Raw genomic sequence first — 17,948 nt, 5'->3', positions numbered from 1 at the left:
CCTGGCCCCACCACTTGATGCCAGGTGCACCCCCAGTGTAACAGCCACGGATGTCCCGGACGCTGTCGCTGTGCCTTGAGAGCAGACACCACCAGCAGCCTGGCACGGGCAGAGGCCCGAAGTAAGCAGTGCCTCAGCATGCCCCAGCAGTGGGGGGCCCCTCCCACCGGGACCCCCTTTCCAGTTCTTCCAGTCCAGATAGCCCTGATGCTAGGGCCTGGCAGAGCTTCCTTTGCAGGGCAGGAGGGTATCCGTGGGGTAGAGCACGAGCAGGTGGTCCTGGGGCACGCAGAGCCGGGGGCGCTTCCCTGAGGCCCCCACTGATCTCCTCACCGCCTGTCTCTGCCCCTGCAACCCCCTCCGCCTCTCTCTGTGTTCCTCACCCTCCTCCTTCCTTCCCTTCCCCTCTCCCCCTTCCTCCTCCTCCAGCTCCTCCAGCTTCCTGTCTAGACAGCCCCCAATTAGCTGTTCATTAAGGGTGTTAAGCTGATTAGCGCACCCGCCCCTTCCTGGCCCTGGCTCCCCGGGAAGCCAGTGCTGGCTGAGCCCAGCCCCCAGCAGCCTCCCTCCCCGGCCATGCCGGCCATGCCGCTGCAGGTGCCAGCTGAGGCCTCTGGCTGCCCAGCCCTGACCAGAGTGCCCTTTCTCCTCCTGGCCCCTCCCGAGGCCTCCCCGGTTACCCCCAAGCCAGGGAGAGGCCCGCTGGGGGGGGTGAAGTGGGCGGCCCCCCTTGCCCCCCATGCTTCCCTTTCCGCCCACCTTGCGGGGACATGGGTTGGGGTTTCAGCTCTGTGGCTCTGGGACCTTGCGAAGTGACTTCCGCATCAGGCCTCCGTCCCCACATTGCGAAAGCAGGTGACTTCTGCAACCCCCAGGCGGGCCCGTTGTGAGGGTGACGTGGGGCCTCTGAATTGTGTTCCACCTGGGGGCTCTCAGAGCCTGCCCAAGGGCAGGAGGTTTACTCTTGCTCAGGGCGGTGCCCAGGCCAGGCCCCTCCCCCGCCCCGCTCTAGCTGCCACAGGCCCAGCTCAGGAAGCTCTTGAAGGGCTGCGGTGGACGTGGGTGGGGCCCGCTCCAGGCTATCTCCATCCTGGACGGGCTGTTCTAGGCACCAGCGGCGAGCCCACCGCCCTCAGGCTGGGCTGGCACAGCGCTGGGCAGGCCCCTCCTGTCTGGCCTCTGTCCCACAGCTCCTCCTGTTCCCTGGAGGCCAGGCCTCTGACTGAGGCGGATGCTGTCCCTGGCCTGAGCTCCTGGCCACGTCCACGGCCTGTGCCCACTCCCACGACACAGCAGTGCTGGGGGCTGCCCAGGGCAGCAGGGCTTGTAAGGGCCGCAGCAGGGGGCTGCCCAAGTGGCCATCAGGGCGCTGGTTCCCAGATCTGCTTCAGCCCCCTCTGTGCGGGGGGAGAGGGTGGGGACCCGCCAGTGCGAACTCCAGGAGGAAGGCAGCATCGCCGAGGGTGGACAGGGCTGGAGGCACACGCGTGCCCGTCTCCGGCCGTCACAGGAGTCCCGGGGACAGTGCAGCGTGCCCCAGGGGAGAAGGTGGCTCTAAGCAGGGCAATCCTGACCCCAGGGGGTGCGGGGTGACTCCCAGGGCATCAACCGGGGCTGCTCCTGGAATCGAGTGGGTGGGGCCAGGGACACTGACCGCACCCCACAGTGCCCGGGGAGGCCCAGCCGAGGCCAGCAGCGCTGGAGGCTGCAGGCCCTGCACTCGGGGGCCCGTGCTGAGTGGGGTGAAGGAAGCGCCAGTCAGTATGCACAACGCCCCTGTCAGTTCCAGGGACACATAACCACGCCCCGCAGTTCTAGCTCAGGGGCACAGGATCCTGTGTGTCTTCAGGCATGCCGCCAACCCGAGCGGTCACCAGGAAGAGCAGCGGGTGACAGAGTGGGGCGTAGGCGGGGGGCACTCGTGTCCCCGAGGGCCAGCCTGCCCTGGCTGCGGGCCGGCTGCTCCCTGACCCGTGCTCAGCCCGTGCCAGGCTCTCCGAGGATCTGCTCACCATTGCATGCCACTCTCGTTCATTCTTTCCCTCCTGCGTGCAGGAGGTGGGGGGGGCTGCGTGGGTGGTCAGCCCCCCAGAGCATCCTCGAGAGGGCGTCAGGCCCCTGCCTGCAGGGGATGACCATGAGCGGTCACCCCCTGGGCTGCACATCTCCCCCCACCCCCCCACCCCCGCGCGTCTCACTTAATCCTCCAGGACTAAAGTCCTCCCCCGGGTACAGACGAGGGGGCTGCCGAGCACAGAGCTCCTCAGGGCCCAGACTCCTCTCTGTTCACCCCGGCACCAGCTCCAGAGCTCTGGCTCCCCCGGTGGTTAGGGCAACCTGCACTGACCTGTCTAGGGAAGGAGAGATGGGGCTGGGCAGTGACATCCAGGGGCCCTTGCTGGCACTGGCTGCCCGTCTCAGGGGTCCCATGACCCTGGGAGCCCCCTTCTCTGTGCTGAGCCTTGGTGTGCGCCTCTGTGAAATGGGCTTTCAGCCCCAAGCCCACAGGTTGCTGGGAGGTTGAGAGGCAGAAACGGGGAGGGAGAGAGGCCCAGGACTCCTGGGGTGGCACCTCCCCACCCGCAGGCCTGTGACCCTCTGGCCTGCTCCCTACACAGGCATCTCATCCCCAGTGAAGAAAACAGAGATGGACAAGTCGCCATTCAATAGCCCGTCGCCCCAGGACTCGCCACGCCTCTCAGGCTTCACCCAGCACCACCGGCCCGTCATCGCCGTGCACAGCGGTGAGTGCCGGAGCGGGGGGCGGGGGGGCAGTGGGGCCACAGACCTGCCCCACCCATGCACCGACCACCAGTCCCATTGCTGCACCCGTGGGCCAGGAAAAGCCTCGTGGTGCCAGCGTGGAACGCGCCCAGGCCTGGTACTGGCCCCATGAGAGGTGGGACTCAGTTTCCCCTTTCCTACTCGATGGCTTCACTGCCTGGAACTCCCCCCGCCGCTTGTGCCCTTATGTCACACTCGAGGAACCCACAGGCAGTGTGCGGGAGAGCAGCCAGTCGCAGAGGCCACACCGTGTGTGAGTCCAGCGAGACAGGCCCAGAACAGGCGTGGCCCCAGGGTCACGAGTGGCCCGTGGTGCCGGGGCGGGGCCGACGGCCGATGGGAAGGGGTTGTATTCTGAGGTGGTGGAAATGTTCTAGAAGATGGAGGTGATGGTTGCACAACTCCATGAATGCCCTAAAAAACCACTGAAAGGGCGAATTTTTGGTCTGAAAATTTTATCTCAACTAGAAAGAAATACTCACTGCCCAGACCCCTGCAGGGAGAGTTGGCGGGACTGGGGTGCAGGCGGACCGGGGTGCAGGCGGAGCTGTGGCCAGTCCCCTGCAGGGAGAGCTGGTGGAGCCGGGGTGCAGGCGGAGCCGGGGTGCAGGCGGAGCTGTGGCCAGACGACCTGTGCACACTCCTGTGTCTGCCGCCTGCTTGCTGTGCAGTCCACAACTTCTGGGGCCACGTGTCATTCACAAAACAAAAGGGGTGACCCCGGGCCCCAGTGGCTGACGGGGCCGGCGGCGATTACTGTGCACACGCCGAGATGAGCCTGACCCCCCACGGCCGCCTGGACACAGGTGAAGGCCCGAGGAGGGCCGCCTCCCCTGACCACCCTCGTCCACCCCGCAGGGATCGCCCGGAGCCCCCACCCATCCTCGGCACTACACTTCCCCACGACTTCCATCCTGCCTCAGACAGCATCCACCTACTTCCCGCACACGGCCATCCGCTACCCGCCTCACCTCAACCCCCAGGACCCACTCAAGGATCTTGTCTCACTGGCCTGCGACCCGGCCGGCCAGCAGCCTGGACCGGTGAGTTTGGAGGGCATGGGTCTCCCCGCCCGCCCCTCGGGGCCCTGCAGGGCCCCGGCTGACCTCCCGGGGCCCTGGCGCCCCACGTGGCCTGCACCAGACGATGCAGTCTCTGCTCTGAAAGGTCCACGAACAGGGGGGCCGGAGCCCCGTGTCCCGAGTGCTTGGACCCGCACTGAGTGGGAAGTCAGTTATTTCCCTCGCTAGAACTGGGCGTCTGCTTCATCAGCTCCCCGAAATCACATGCCGTAGCTGCAGCTCGGGCGTGTAGAGGGTTTTTAGGGTTTCGGAACCGCAGGCGAGGGGGTGGATGAGGACGTGCTGGCTGCGGATGAAGAAACACGTGTGTAGGCGGAGTGAGGCTCAGGGTGAGGCGGCACCATCTGGAAGGAAAGCCAGTGGGTTCGAGCGGCTTGGCGAGGAGGGTGCTGGAGGCCCGGCGCAAGCAGGCGGCCCCACCAGACCTGTCCCGGCCACACGAGCGGCAGCCGAGGCAGAGGGCACCCGCCGCCTTAACCACCTGTCTCTCTGTCCCCCCAGTTAAATGGAAGTGGTCAGCTCAAAATGGCCAGTCACTGCCTTTCCGCCCAGATGCTGTCCCCCCGCCCCCGGGGCTGCCGGCTGGCACTCCCTTTTGCCAGCAAACCCGCCTCCGAGGGAGGAAGCGCGTCGCAGAGCTCGGCCTGTGAGCCCTCCGGAAGCGGCGCTGGGGCCCCGGGCTCAGGCCTGGCCCTGTGGGAACTGGCCTGGGGGGCCATGAGATCAGGGCCACTCAGGGCCCAGGCAGCCTTAGGGGATGGCAGGCCAGAGCAGCAAGCTTGGGGTAAGTCTGGGGTCTGCCCTCACTGGTCTGGGTTCCCCCGCGTGCCCACTCAGCCGCTGAGCCTCCGTGCCAGGAGCAGCTGGCATCAGAGAGGTCGAGCTGGCGGCCTGAGGCCTAGACCTGCCCCCTCCACCCGCACCGATGCCTTCCACTGGTGGCAGAGGAGAAGCTGTGGTGCCTTCCAGATAGAGCGTTTCACCTGGAAACTCCAGCGTTCTGCGTTCTTGGGGAAACTAGCTACCGGGGTCCTGTACCACCCTCTGGTGACCCCAGCCGGGTGATGCACGGGAAGGGACAGTCCTACCCTCCTTGCCTAACCCCAGAAGACGTTAGGTTGGCCACTTCACCTTCTAGAACTTTCTGCTCTGTGCGTGGTTTCAGGCCCCGGGCTGTGGCCTTCTCTCTGGGTGTAGTTCTAGATTACAGCCCCCTGCAACCCTGCTTATGCACCCTCCACCCCGGCCCAGGACGGACCCCAGCTGCAAGTGGCTCCCAGGGACCCCCATTCTGGGTGGGCCCCATTAACGGTGGCGCCGTGTCCAGTCTCCCTGGGCCCTGCTACAGCCTCGCTGCACCACCTGCGCCCACCGACCCACCATCCTCTCACTGCCCCACACCCAGGGCCTCGTTGCAGTCAAACTGCCCTGGGGGGTTGGCCCTGGACAGGATCCTCGGAGCCCCCGGACTTCTCCCTACTGTCTCAGTCTTCCCTTCGCCCCGTGCCAGCACGACGCCTTCCCCTCTCCCGTGCACGAGGGGCCTCCTCAGGGCCCCGACCCCGCCGCCGTCCTCACCTGGCCCCTCGTGCCCTCCCCACCCTGGATGCCCAGCCACACCCGGGGCAGTGCCTCCTGCAGACAGGCTCTCTCTGGGCACCAGCCAGGCGTGGAACACAGAACTCGAATCCTGCCTCTGCGGCTCACTCCCTGTGTGACCTTGGGCAAGTTCCTCCCCTCTCTGAACCTCAGCACTCCCAGCCAAGACGTGGGGCAGCCACAGTGTCCCCTCGCGGTGGGAGCTAGTTGGTGACACAGGTCGGGGACACGAAGTGCAGCGTCTGTGGGTCACGTCTGCTCCACTTTCTCGTCTGAGAAACGGGGTGACAATCGTGTTGGCTGCGGTGAGGCCGTGGAGGGTTAAGTAGGATCATGCCCAGTGCCGGGCGTACGGGCATACGATAGGTGTTTAACAGATGCAAGATAAGCTCGACTCCCGACCCTGCACCAGCTGTAGGTCCAGCCTGACCCCTCAGCCCCCCTCCCCATGCCACCTGCCCCACCCTGGGCCGAGACCTCCAGGGGACTCTTCTGCCGCCCCGGCCCCAGCCTGTGTGAGGCCCCCCTGGCCCCTCGTAGCACCAGGCTGTGAAATATTCACTCTCCAGCAGGATGCAATCCGCGAGGTTCCAACACCAGTGTGCGAATATATAGTGTGTACACACGCACACACACTCCCCATGCCTCTCCGGGAGGAAAATTAATAAGTAAAATGCCCTCAATAATTCACGCGCCGCGGGGGCACAGACGCAGGCTGGACCGGGCAGTGGAACACCCTGAATAATTCACAGGTGGTTTCGGAATGATGAGTCGTTCATCCTCTGCCTGCCCTCAGCAGACAGCCCACCGCATGACCCCGGGCCACCCCCCACCCCGCAAACTGTGGGCTTTTGGGGGGTGCCCGCCACGTCCAGGGACGGGCAGCGAGCTCGGAGGCGCCGGGTGCTGTGTGACCCTGGGCAAGCGGCCACTCTCTCTGGGTGCTCCCGCGTGGCCCCTTCGCTAACGGGCTCTCGGTCTCTCTCCTCCCCGCAGCCTACTCTACGCCCGGCACGTCCCCTGCAAACCGTTCCTTTGTGGGATTAGGACCAAGGGATCCAGCGGGCATTTATCAGGCACAGGTAGGGGCCGACGGGCCAGCTGGCGGGGGGGTGGGGGGCAGGGCAGAGGGCCAGCCTGGGGTGTGCAGGGAGAGGCCGGCCTGCTGGGCTTCTTGCCGCAGCCCCAGCTGCAGCCCGGCACAGTGACCCCCTCCAGGGGCCTTTCGGGGCCTCGAGCCCTGCCCTGCTTCCCCCGAGGCAGAGCCTGACTTCCCCTAGCCCCTCAGGACAGGCTGCGATACGGCCCCAAACCCTGCCGCCACGTTTCCCCTAGAGCTGCTTCAGGGCCTCGTCACATCTGTGCAGATGGGGAGACTGAGACCCAGAAAGATGAGGGGATTTGCCCAGGATCACACAGCACATCAACCTGACCCTTCAACCCCCAGCCTCCACCCCCGCCCGTGCTGCTGGCCAGAGGCACTGTGGCGTAGGACTCCAGGATGCCAGCCCGGGGCAGGTGGGGAAACTGAGGCCGTCTGTGGCAGGGCGTGGAGCCTGCACGCCAGGCTCTAGCTGTGAGGTGAAGAGGGTAGCGGCCGGGTGGCAATACCACGCTGGAGGCTGCCTGGAGGGCTGAGGACCAGGCAGGAAGGTTCAGAGAGGAAGGTCCGGTTGCCCGAGGCCACACAGAAGTGGCGGTGGGTCTCCGTGGGCCTAGACTGAGGCTCCAGGCTTGCCAGCCCCCTCCAGGGGTCACCCCGCTCCGCGCTGCCCAGCGCCTCGGGTCAAGGGTCGAGCCTGCTGTGCCAGGCCTGGAGTGTGCTGGCGGACGGTGCCCGAGGGTGGTGGCTGGTGCGTTGGGGCAGGGCTTGTGGGGTGCCCCGCCAGGATGGTGGCAGCTGCTGCCAGCCCCCCAGGGCCCGTTGCAGAGGAACCAGCTCCGGTTCTCCAGATCTCCCGATCCCCAGAGCAGGGATTTGTACTCCACTCTGGCCGCCACGGCGGAGCCCTGCAGCAGAGTCCGTGAGCAAGGGGCCAGGGGGAGGTCGAGACCCAGGCCAAGCCTAGAACCAGCTTCTGACCAGGTCCGAGGAGCCGCCCAGCACAGCCTGGCTCCCTGGGGAAGCGTCGGAGGCTGCCCTGGTGCTGCTGGCACTCAGGAGGTGGCGGGGGCCACAGTGCCCTGCCCTCTGCCAGGGGTGCTGGCCCAGGCGACCGGGGCTCTGCTTGCCCACTCCGAGCCTGTCCCCTTCGGGCCTCAGACACCTCCTGAGAGCCTTGGGAGGGCCTGGAGCACCGGCTCGGTCCAGACAGGCTCTTCAGAGCCTTCCAGGCCCACACAGGGGAGCCGCTCGGCCAGGCTCACCCAGCAGATGAGCCGGGGAGGCCCGGAGCGCCCAGCTCTCCCTACCCACAGTGCTCAGGGGCCAGACCGCCCCACTTCCTCAGGAGATCAGAAACCAAAGCTAATAAAGAAGGGGGGCCCTGCCCAGCCTTCCTTCGCCTCTGCTTTACCACCCAGCCGCGGAGGGGGCGAGCGCGGGTCACCCTCTCCCGAGAGCGAAGCTGAGGCAAGCCTTGGCTTTGGCTCCCCTTGGCCTGCTGGCCCGCCTGGGCCCCTGCAAGTGGGAGACTTCGACTGTGGCACTCAGGCGAGGAGGCCATCCAGGGCCGTGCCCGGGGGCGGGGTGGGGGGGAGGAGTCGACCGGGTAGGTGGCGGAGGCCGGCCAGGCAGGGCCTCAGTGACAAGGGGCCAGAGAGACATCGAATGTGAAGGACACTGCAGGTTCTGGGCTTTGACCTGGGGCCATGGCAGCCAGGGTCAAGGGTTTCGAGTGAGGGAGGAGCAAGGTCAGGTCCGGAAGTTGGAAAGAGCTGGTAGGACTGGCGTTGGGGATGAGGGAGGAAGTGAGAGCCCCCGGGGAGCCCCGGTGACCTGGGTGAGGGGGCGGGTCAGGTGGGAGAAGCCCATCGGTACTGCCCAGGCTGGCCCACCAGTCTGGATTGAGGGCACCCCACTCCCCAGGTGGGGTCAGCCTCATCCCTGCAGGAAGCCTTGAAACCCCAACCCGCTGGTAGGACGCAGAGACACCCCACCCCACCCCACCCCACCCCTGTCCGCGCTGGCCAGGTCAGCACTCCGGCCTCCACCTTCTCACTCGCAGGCTTGCTTTCCTCTGCCGTCTCCGCCCACCGCCCCCCTCCACCCCCACTTTCAGGCTTCTCTTCTCCGACTGTCTCCTGCCCGTGAGAGCCCCGTGCCCACCAGTATCCCTCCCGTCCTCAGTCCCCCCTTTAATGCCAGCTGAACCCGTGTCACATACTCACTTCTCCATGCCCCTGGCCCCACCCCCATCCTTCACCATCAGCATCCACCAGCCCCCCCCCGCACCCCTCCCCAGCTAAGCCGTCGTCATTTTGGCCCCGGGAGTGGGGCTCCTTGGGCTCTGCGCCACCCCCCACCCCCACCTCGCCAACACCAGCTTCCTGCCCCTCTTGTCACTCAGTGGTGAGTGAAGTGAGGGTTAGGGCCAGAGAGGTGGAACCACAGGCCCAGAGCCCACACTGGTGGCTCTAGCCAGGCCAGAGGGACACCAGAGCCTGGACTTCACCCTGGCCCTGCGCTGCCTCAGTCGCCCCCTCAGCCCAGAAGGGATTTTGGGGGTGCCCTGCCCTTGTTCCAGGGTCAGACCCCAGGGCCAAGGGCCTGGGAGGGGAGGGGAGAGGAAGGCAGTCACTACAGCGGAGGTCAGCTCAGAGCCTGTCTGGTTGCCAGCGGAAACCAGACATGAGGTAATGGCCTGCGTGAACTTGAACTTGACTGGAGGTTAGGGGCTGGGAACCGAGGTGGCGCCAGTTTGATGGCACGGCCTGGTTGGAGGGGGGAACATTCGATTCATGGTAGGAGTTGGGGGGACAGCATGCCTTGGACCTCAGTGGGGCCAGAAAGGGGGTCCCTAGGCGGACCCCACAATGACCAGGTTGTGTGCATTCCCACGGGAAGGAAAGGCCAGTCCAGCATCACCCCCAGAGAAGGGAAGAGAGTGAGGACTGATGAGCCATGCTGGTGACCTTGGGCGAGTCACTTGACTTCTCTGAGCCCCAGTGTTTGTCACCAGTGGAGTGGGGGCCACCACCCCTCCTTCACCAGGGGATTCTGGAAGGATCATTAAATGGGAAAACGCTTATCTTCAAAGAAACAGTAAGCCACAGCCTTAGCCACAGTGCTGGCACTCCATGTGCAGGGGAGGGGGGTTGCAGGCTCAGAAGTCAGGTTGCTGGTTCAGCAGGTAACCGTCAGGATGCTCAGCGAAACTGGAATTCTATAAAAATGAAAAATATTTTACTTTTTAAAGATTTGTTCATTTATGCACACAGAACTGGGGTACAGGCCAGAGGTGCAGGCGCGGTGAGCGGGTTCACCAGAGCAGAGTAGGGAGCAGAATAGGCAGGTAGACAAGGTCCACTGCTGAGGGGGGCAGCGGGCGGGTCAGGAGAGGTCTGCCGCGCCTTGTGGGTCACTCCCTGGGCAGGCATCGAACTCGTGCTGAAGCGGTCACAGCTAGCTTCACGGTGCTGCGCTTTAACCCGCTGCGCCACCAGGGAGGGCCCTGGAAAATATTTTAAAGTTATGTTTCAGTATATCCCCAAGCTGCGTGGGACTCACTCCTGCAGAGTGACCTCACCGCGGCGCCTGTGTGTCACCTGGCAGCCCTGCCAGGGCGCCACGGGCCCAGCGCCACGCCGGCAGGGCGCGGGCTGGTCACAACAGCTCTTGACCACCACCTCTCTCTCCTTCTCTCTCCCTGTGTCCCCATCGGACCGCCCAGTCCTGGTATCTAGGATAAGAAAGATTTGGCCTACGCCCTCTCCTTCATCCCGGGAATCCTGGGGGACTGCGCAGCCTGCCCCCTCCCCGGCCCACGTTTTTGGTGGAAAGTTAGAGCGAGCAAGAAAATCCCACCGACTCCCAGCCCGGCCGAAAGACAAAACACAGACACATGAACACAGGAGGAAAAAACGGAAAAAAAAAAAGACAAATGGGAAAAAGAATAAACTCACCCAACCAAGTCCACGGAAGGTAAAGACTCCGCCTGCGCCCTCGGGGGCGGCCGACTCCCTAAGCCACGCTCATCTCTCCGCTGCCGCCCTGGAAGGGACCTCGGCGCCTCTGCCCGGACCAGGTGAGCACAGCCTGGTGCCCGCCTGGGGCAGGACCCAGCGGCCACCGCCCGCGCCCCGGCCACCTCCGCTGGGACTTGGCAGGCCGCCTGCCACTTGCCAAACCGGGAGGCGGGCGCCCTCGGCAAGGGCAGCAGCGGCCACCGGAGGGCAGGGGAGTGGCCAGGAGTGGCCGGAGTAGAGGCGGCTGTGGGGAGACCCGGCGCCAGGGGCACAGAGGCTTTCTCGGAGCGTCCTGCCCTGCCCGCCCCGGGGCGCCACAGACTGCTCACTCCCTCGGACTTGGTCTTTCGCCCCTCCGCTGCCCAGTTTGGGAGGAGATGTCTCTATGCAATTGACCCCAGCCCCACCCTCAGCATAGGAGGCCGTCCCCCACCGCACCCCTTCCTGGCCTGGCTCCACACCCCCCGGGGAGGGATCCACGTTGCACACTGTAAGACATGCACTTTCCGAGGAAGGGGCTGGGGTGGGGGGGCCAGGGGCCCCAGGTCGCGGAGGGGGGCAGGGGAGAGCCGGAGGTGGGAGGTGAGAGCGAGTGGTTTAAGTGCCTGATTCCCACCGCCCACCCCCACCCCTCTGCCCCGGGACTCCTGCTGAGGACTTCCTCCACCCTCCCCTCGCAACCGCCACCTCCCCTCATTGCTACGCCCCCCTCAGAGCTAGAGAGTTGGGACCCCCCAAGGGGTTCCGAGGGGCAGAGCTGGGCATCTCCCAAGCGGCCTGCCGTGCTGGGGCGCGGGGGTGGGGTCTGGGGAAGCTGGTGGGCCCCCACGCCTCCTCTGCCAGTGCCTTACATCCTGGAGCGACACCCCCCTCCCTGGTGCCCCCCAGCCCAAAGGGGGACCACGGTTTGCACTTTCATCTCCCCCCGCAGTGGGGCACATCCAGGGAGGTGCCTCCAAGCTGGGCCCTACAAGGAGAGAAGGCCGGACCGAGGGCAGGCCACGTGAGCCTGGGGCGGGGGTCCCCGGCGGGTTGGCGCCAGCACTGGGGGGCTGCGTAGGGGATCTCCCATCTGCTAAATGTTTTCCGTTGAGCCGTTCCCAAAACACTAAGCTGGGGGTGCCGGTGCCCCACCACCCTGGCTCCCTGGCACCATCCCTGCCCGCACCCCAGGTGGCCATCTTGGGTGGACCTGGCCCAGGAGGGGGTTTTAGCTGTTCTAGGGCCACTGAACCCCAACACAGGGACCCCTCCGGGCCCGTCCACCCGAGCCCCACCTGCCCCTTCATGCCTGGCGCTAGGGATTATCTCCCCCAACCACCACCCCACCCTGGGGCTCAGGCCGAAGCCATGGCCCTGGGCAGGGCCTCTCGCTGTCTGCGCCCAGCCTGCCCCCCCCACTCCCAGTACTTTGGCCTGACCAGCCTCCTCCCACCTCCCCAGAACCGGACTCTCCTCCCAAACCAGCCCCAGGGGCTTGGTGAGCCCACTTAATCTTAGAGAAAGACCCAAGATCCACCCCCTCCTCGCCCTCCGAGCCCGAGAGGTTGGAGAATCCTCCTGGGGCCGATTCTTCTGTGCCCAGGGCCCCTCCGGCCTTCGGGAACCAGAGCTTGGGCCTTTCTTTCTCCGGGCGGGCAGGAGGTGTGGGTAATGCATTTGAGGCACCCGGGAACTTCTCAGCCGGGAACCTTAGGGTGCAGGTAGGCGGGGGAGGGCGGGGCACCCGGCAGCCCCCAGCTACCTAACGTTGCATGGTGCTTAGTCGAGGGTTCCTGTGACCTGGCTGCTGATGTCAGCTCGTGGCGGCTGATACTGCATGGCAAATTATACCTGGCTCTGTCTCCTTCCCGACAGCCCAGCCCCCGCCCCCACCACTACACCCTCCTCTTTAAAAAAAAAAAAAAAAAAGATACAAAAAAAAACTTTAAAAAATTCCATGTTTCCTAATTTGCACGAAATTTTCTACCACATGATGTGCCTTGCCTTCAGAAAATAAGTATTACCTTTAAACAATATCAACGCACACAGGTAGCTGCATGCATTGCTCGTGTAGTTAAAAAAAAAGACAAAACAATGACATGAAATAAAAAATAAAAATTAAAAAGGGATGTATTTCTATTTGTAAAAAAAGAAAAAAATTTAAATTAAAAAGAAGAAGTCTCACACGCTAAAAAGAGCAAGCCACAAAAGAGTTGCCCCCGCCCCTCCCACGCTCGGCTCTGCCTTCGCCTCCCGCTGCACTCGGGGGCTCCCTGGTGCTCTGCCCACCTCGCCCCATCCCTGCCGGGGCTCCAGAGGGGTTTCTGAACCCCCTGCCCACCGCAGGGGACAGACTCAGGGGCGTACCCTGGCCCCGGGCAAGGGCTTCTCTGGTGCCTGGACCCCAGGCAGCGCCCCGATGCCACGCACGCTCTCACCCACCCTGGCGGGCGCCGCCACCCCCCCACGGGGCGGCCGCCTGCCGACAGCCAGACACCCCACCCCCTCACGGAGGCTGGCGTCCCGGCTCAGGGTCAGTTTGCTGCCCCCTCTCTTCCCTAGGCACCCCCCTTCTTGCCAAAGCACCCCTTTTGCCCCACCCGGAGACCGGCCTTGGCTGGCGCGTGCCTCCTGCCCTTCCTTGCCCACGCCCAGGCCCACGTCTTCCAGCGTGACTGTGGAGGGTACTCGGTGTGAAGCAAACAACGGGAACCAAACCGATATATGCAATTACCTGTCTGTGTACCTGTGGCTCTAGCTCGCCACTGAGGCCTGCGGGCGCCGGGCAGGGCCTGGCGGGGCACCGTCCCGCCTCCCTCCCTCCAGTGGCTGGCCGTGTGCTGTTGTCTTTTCCTGGATTTTATTTCTCTCATCTTTTGTTCCCTCCTCCCTCCCTCCCTCCTTTCCTTCCTTTTTTTTTTTTTTTTAATTCCAATTTCCTTTGCCTTTTACTCTACCAAAGCTGAGACAGTAGCAGATGATTAACAGGGTGCTGGGGCGAGGAGGACCCAAGGGTGGGACGCCCCCATCAGGCCTCTGCCCCCACCACCCGCCTGGCCCCCCAGCCCCAGCAAGTCCTGTGGGGAAGCAGGATCCCGGGGAGCAGGCCTGGACCCCCCTTGGGCACAGTGGGGACTGGAGCCACCATAAAGATGCTCAGCAGCTCAGCAGGGGGCCCAGACGCAGGGGCGCCTTGGCCAGGTCCAGGTTCACATGACTGAATCTGGGCTTTATTCCCCCTGGCCCCTAGGACTGAGGAGCAGGAGGCAGAGGTCGTGGGTCTCGGGACCCTGCTGAGACCCCTCCCTGAGGGCTTGGCCGGGACCCTCCCCAGCCTCCTTCCAGGCCCCGGCACCTCTGCTGGTGCAGTAGGCAGTTAGTTAGTTCCTCTGGGCAGTGCGGTGTCCTGTCGGGGGCTGTTTTTTGTTCCCATTTCTTGGAAAAGCTGCAGGGTCCCCCGAGGGCCGAACCCCCTCCCAGCAGGCTGAGCACAGGGAAATGCCCTGCACTGGCCCTTCCCCACGGCTGCTGCGGGTGGTGGGCCGCTGGGTGTGGCTTTGTTTTTCTTTTCCACGTGTATGAAGCTGACATCTCAAGCCCCACCCCAGTGTAGTCCACCCACAAAGGGACTGGGCCTGCCGGCCACGCCCACTCAGAGCTCCCGAGCCGGACCCTGGGGCCAGCCCCTGCCGTGGAAAGAGTAGGGAGGCCCCCAAAATAGACCAGCCTAGGTGGAAAGGAGTCCGTGGGCAGGAAGACCTGGCCCTGTTTGGGGAGAGGGGAGTTGTCTCCCCGTGCCCTGGTTCTGGCTGAGTTCTGAGCCCAGAGCCCCTCACCCCCAAGCTAGACAATCAGACCCGCAAGAACCCCAAAGGAGACTCCAAGGGCCGCTGCAGACCCCCAGCAGCAGACAGCTTCGCCGCAGCCCCACGCACCCTCTCCCCGCTCCGGAGCCTCGTCTGTTCCCAGAGAAAGCAGAGTTCCAGCGGCGGGTGGACTTGGCTGGACGAGGCCACCGCGCAGGACGGCGCAGGCCCCTCCCCCCACGGCCCCAGGGGTGCTTGCGCCCCACCAGGCCTCTATTATTCATACCTATAAATATATGATTTTGGAGTTTTTTTTTTTCTCATAATACAGGTTATACAGTGGCTACTTTTTACTTCGGACTGAATTCTCTCTCAGCCCCTGACTTCTACTTTCTTTTTGGAGGCGGTTGGGGGAGCCATCCAAGACGCCCCCTCAGTCCCGCCCCTAGGGCCCCGCCATCCTTCCCCGTGTCTGCCCGCTGGGCGCTTTTTGAAAGTCCCACTTCCAGGCTGACACGCCCCTCCCACGCCCCACCACCCCTAAGCATTTAAGAGTGTGGGGTCTGAACGAACCCCAGAGATGCCCCCCCCAGGATGAGGCAGGGAGACAGACCCAAAGAAACACCAGCAGGACTTGTTGCCAGAGATACCAAAACAGACTTTTCCAAGCAGTGCCTCACATGTCTGCTGGTGCGGCTTTAGGGTTCTCCTCCCCGGCTCCCTGACCCCCCCCCCCCGGCCCGATCTCGGGAAGGTGGAGGCTGATCCAACAGGATGAAGGGCTCTGGGAGGAAGGAACTCCTGCACCCCGAGCTCCCTCCCCAGCCCCCAGTCACCTCCTGGCTACAAGGGAGCCCACTCAGAGGGCAGGACCTGCTCCCCCCTCCTTCAGCGGGGAACCCCCAGAGCTCCCTCCCAAATATACCAACACCCCATCTACCCAGCTTGGGTCCCAGCCAGGTCCCCTAAAACCAAAGCCCCTTCAAGTCCAAGGGGTCCTGGCACCTGCCCCCAGCTTCCTGCCTTCCCGCACCCCAGGACCCCACATGGGGAAAGGACAGCAGAGCTCATGGTATGGGGGAACAGCCGGGGAGATCATCTTCGTTTCTGAATTTCCTTCCTCTCCCTCCCTCCTTCCCTCCCCCCTTCCCTCCCTCCCTCCCTAAGTAATTTTTGGTGGTGTTGCTATTCATTTTCTTCCCTCCAAGATATTTTTTGAGTTTTTTTCCATTTTGTATTTTACTGATATTACCGAGGTAGTTTACTCTGTTTCTCGCGTTCTGCTTGCCGCACACCGGATCTCTGTCACACAGGCACACACGCACACACACCATACTCATGAACCCAGCCAGGAGAAGGTCCGGCTGGGCCGCCCCCCACCCGTCCGGCCCCCAGTGGGGACTGGATGGGGACCCGGGACTTCTGGGCACGCCCAGGCCGAGCCTTCTCCCCGCCAGCGCCGCCGGTCATACTCTGCTCATAACCTTGTATATTACGCACTCATTTTGGTTTTCGCGGATGCCCTGCCTAAGTACCATTTACAGAAAGTGACTCTGGCTGTTATTATTTTGTTTGTTTGTTTCCCTATGCAAAAAAAGAAAAAAAAAGAAAAAAATGAAAAAGGGGGGGTTCCATAAAAATTCAATAAAAGGCAAAAAAAAAAAGAAAAAATGTATAAAAATTAAACAAGCTATGCTTTGACTCTTTCTGGCTGTTCTGGGTCCTCCTTTCTGTGTTCTGTTTGCTCTGTGTCCAGTCAGGAGGAGGAGAATGGGGGTGCAGAGACCGCGGAGGCAGGGACCCCAACCTGGATGAGCAGCAGGCCATTGGAACCTTTGCATGTCCCCCCAGGGCGCTAGGCAATGCCTCTTTATTCATTTTGATGTTTTGGGGTGGGGCAGCTGGGGGGGGAGGGGGGCTGCTTGCACTGAGTGGGCCGGGCCCAAGTGGCTGCCGGGCCCAGGGGAGGGACCCCCGCTTTAAGGCAGCTTTGGTGAGCGCTGGGTCCACACCCCTCGTAGCAATGCCCCCCTGCCCCAGGCCTCTCCTCCTCCTCAGATGGCCATTTCTCACTGTCCCCTGTGCCCACCGCTGCCACCCCCATCCGTGGGGCCCCTTCGGTCCCGCAGCGACAGGGCCTCCCTCCCCTCCCCCAGCCTGGCCAGTCCCGGGACTCCCCGGGGCCTCCGGTCAGCTGGGTCCCTGCAGGGCCACAGACCCCCTGCTGGTGCCAGGGGTTTGCCTCCTTCCCGGCTCCGGGCCGGCCCGCCACGCCACGCCACGCCACCGCAGTGCTTCCGTGTCCCTGCCGAAAGCACGTGCCACAAGCTCCCCTCTGACGGGGACTTCTGAGGTGCAGCTAGTGGGAGCGAAATGCCCACGCTGGCCGCCAGCCAGGCGCTTGCACATCCAGGCTGGGACAGCGGACAGTCACTCGGAAAAGCACCCTCCTGTGTGGCTCAAGGACATTCAGGTCAGCACAGGTCGCCAACGTGGGGTGCGTGTGTGGTTCCCAATAGCCAGGTGAATCCAGGCAAGGGCCGGCTCACCCCCGGCCTCGGATGGCCCCGGCCTGGGACCGGCCACTGCAGTCTGGGCCAGTCAGGGCTGCCGGTGGGGGTGTCCAGCTCCCTCCCCCGCAGCCGTGGGGCACCTCTAAGATTAGGGGCCCTTGGAGGGGAGGCCCAGGGGGAGGGGAGCATCATGGGTGTGCTGGGCTGTCACCTGCCTTTGTTGGGGGACTAGGGTCCCAATCCTTGCCTCCAACTCCAAGTTCCCACAGACTTCCAGAAGACCTCAAGCGACAGCAGCAAGAGCGCCCCGCACCCTACAAGCCTGCGGAAGCGGGGTGGGCTGTGACCTTTTTAACTATGGGGTGCAGAGGGCAGGCCAGACAGGGAGGGACCCAGGCCGAGTGGCGTGACCTGCCCCTGCCCGGTGACCAGCTTCAGGCGCGGCTGTCTCGTCCCGCCCCCAGCTGGCACGGGCGCTTCTGCCCTCAGCGGTGAGGCTCTGGCGCCCCCTGCGGGCCCACCCAGGCCCTGGACCCAAAACAGGTCCCCCGCGGAGCAGACCCCCGGCAGCCCCTGGCCGGCAGGGGCCCCTCCCTGCAGCGGGAAAGGGGCTCGAACTGGAGTTTCTTTGGGGGGGGAACGAAGCTGGGGGTGCCCGCCTGGGGGCTCCGCTGGGGTGGGGAGCCGGTCAGGCCAGCAGGGTCTTCTGAGGCGGGGGTGGGGGTGACGGGCTCAGCCAGGGTCAGCTGCGCAGCCAGGGTGGGGGGCCCCGTGGGGAGTCAGAGGTTCTCTGAGCGCGAGGCGAAGGCGGGGGGGGGGGCTGCTAGGGGGTTGGGGGCTCCGCTGGAGCCCTAGGCCGGCTGGAACGCCGCCTGTGATCTCAAGGCTCAGTGGCGATCCTCTGGGGTGGAGCAACTTTTGGCTTCGTGGAGCTGACCCAGAACTGCAGGCTGTGCCCCCCCAAGTGTCATAAACGGGGCACAGGTTTGTGGCGACCTAGTAAAACGCCCCCACGTAAAAATCTGCAGACGCCCCCTAGTGGAAAAGCCCTGCCC

General features: G+C 64.2%; 1 protein-coding gene across 4 annotated transcripts in view; it reads left to right on the top strand.

The window, feature by feature from the left end:
* NFIC (nuclear factor I/C (CCAAT-binding transcription factor)) overlaps positions 1–10,502 on the top strand; it is a 61,466-nt gene extending 50,964 nt beyond the window's left edge. For 2 of the 4 annotated variants that reach the window (XM_012729577.1, XM_012729576.1), the window contains exons 7-11: positions 2,619–2,744; positions 3,643–3,827; positions 4,368–4,650; positions 6,462–6,547; positions 10,298–10,502. In XM_012729577.1, coding sequence (XP_012585031.1) covers positions 2,619–2,744; positions 3,643–3,827; positions 4,368–4,650; positions 6,462–6,547; positions 10,298–10,315 — 698 coding nt within the window. In that variant the 3' untranslated portion in view covers positions 10,316–10,502. The remainder of the gene's footprint in view (positions 1–2,618; positions 2,745–3,642; positions 3,828–4,367; positions 4,651–6,461; positions 6,548–10,297) is intronic. The other 2 variants (XM_004689355.2, XM_004689356.2) reach the window with 2 other exon arrangements.
* The last annotated feature ends 7,446 nt before the right edge of the window (positions 10,503–17,948 follow it).

Source organism: Condylura cristata, unplaced genomic scaffold, assembly GCF_000260355.1.
Source record: "Condylura cristata isolate star-nosed mole 26May11 unplaced genomic scaffold, ConCri1.0 scaffold00025, whole genome shotgun sequence".
NCBI classification, from domain to species: Eukaryota; Metazoa; Chordata; class Mammalia; order Eulipotyphla; family Talpidae; genus Condylura; species Condylura cristata.
Note: the sequence above shows the minus strand (reverse complement) of the source record. Positions and strands in the feature narration are given on the sequence as shown.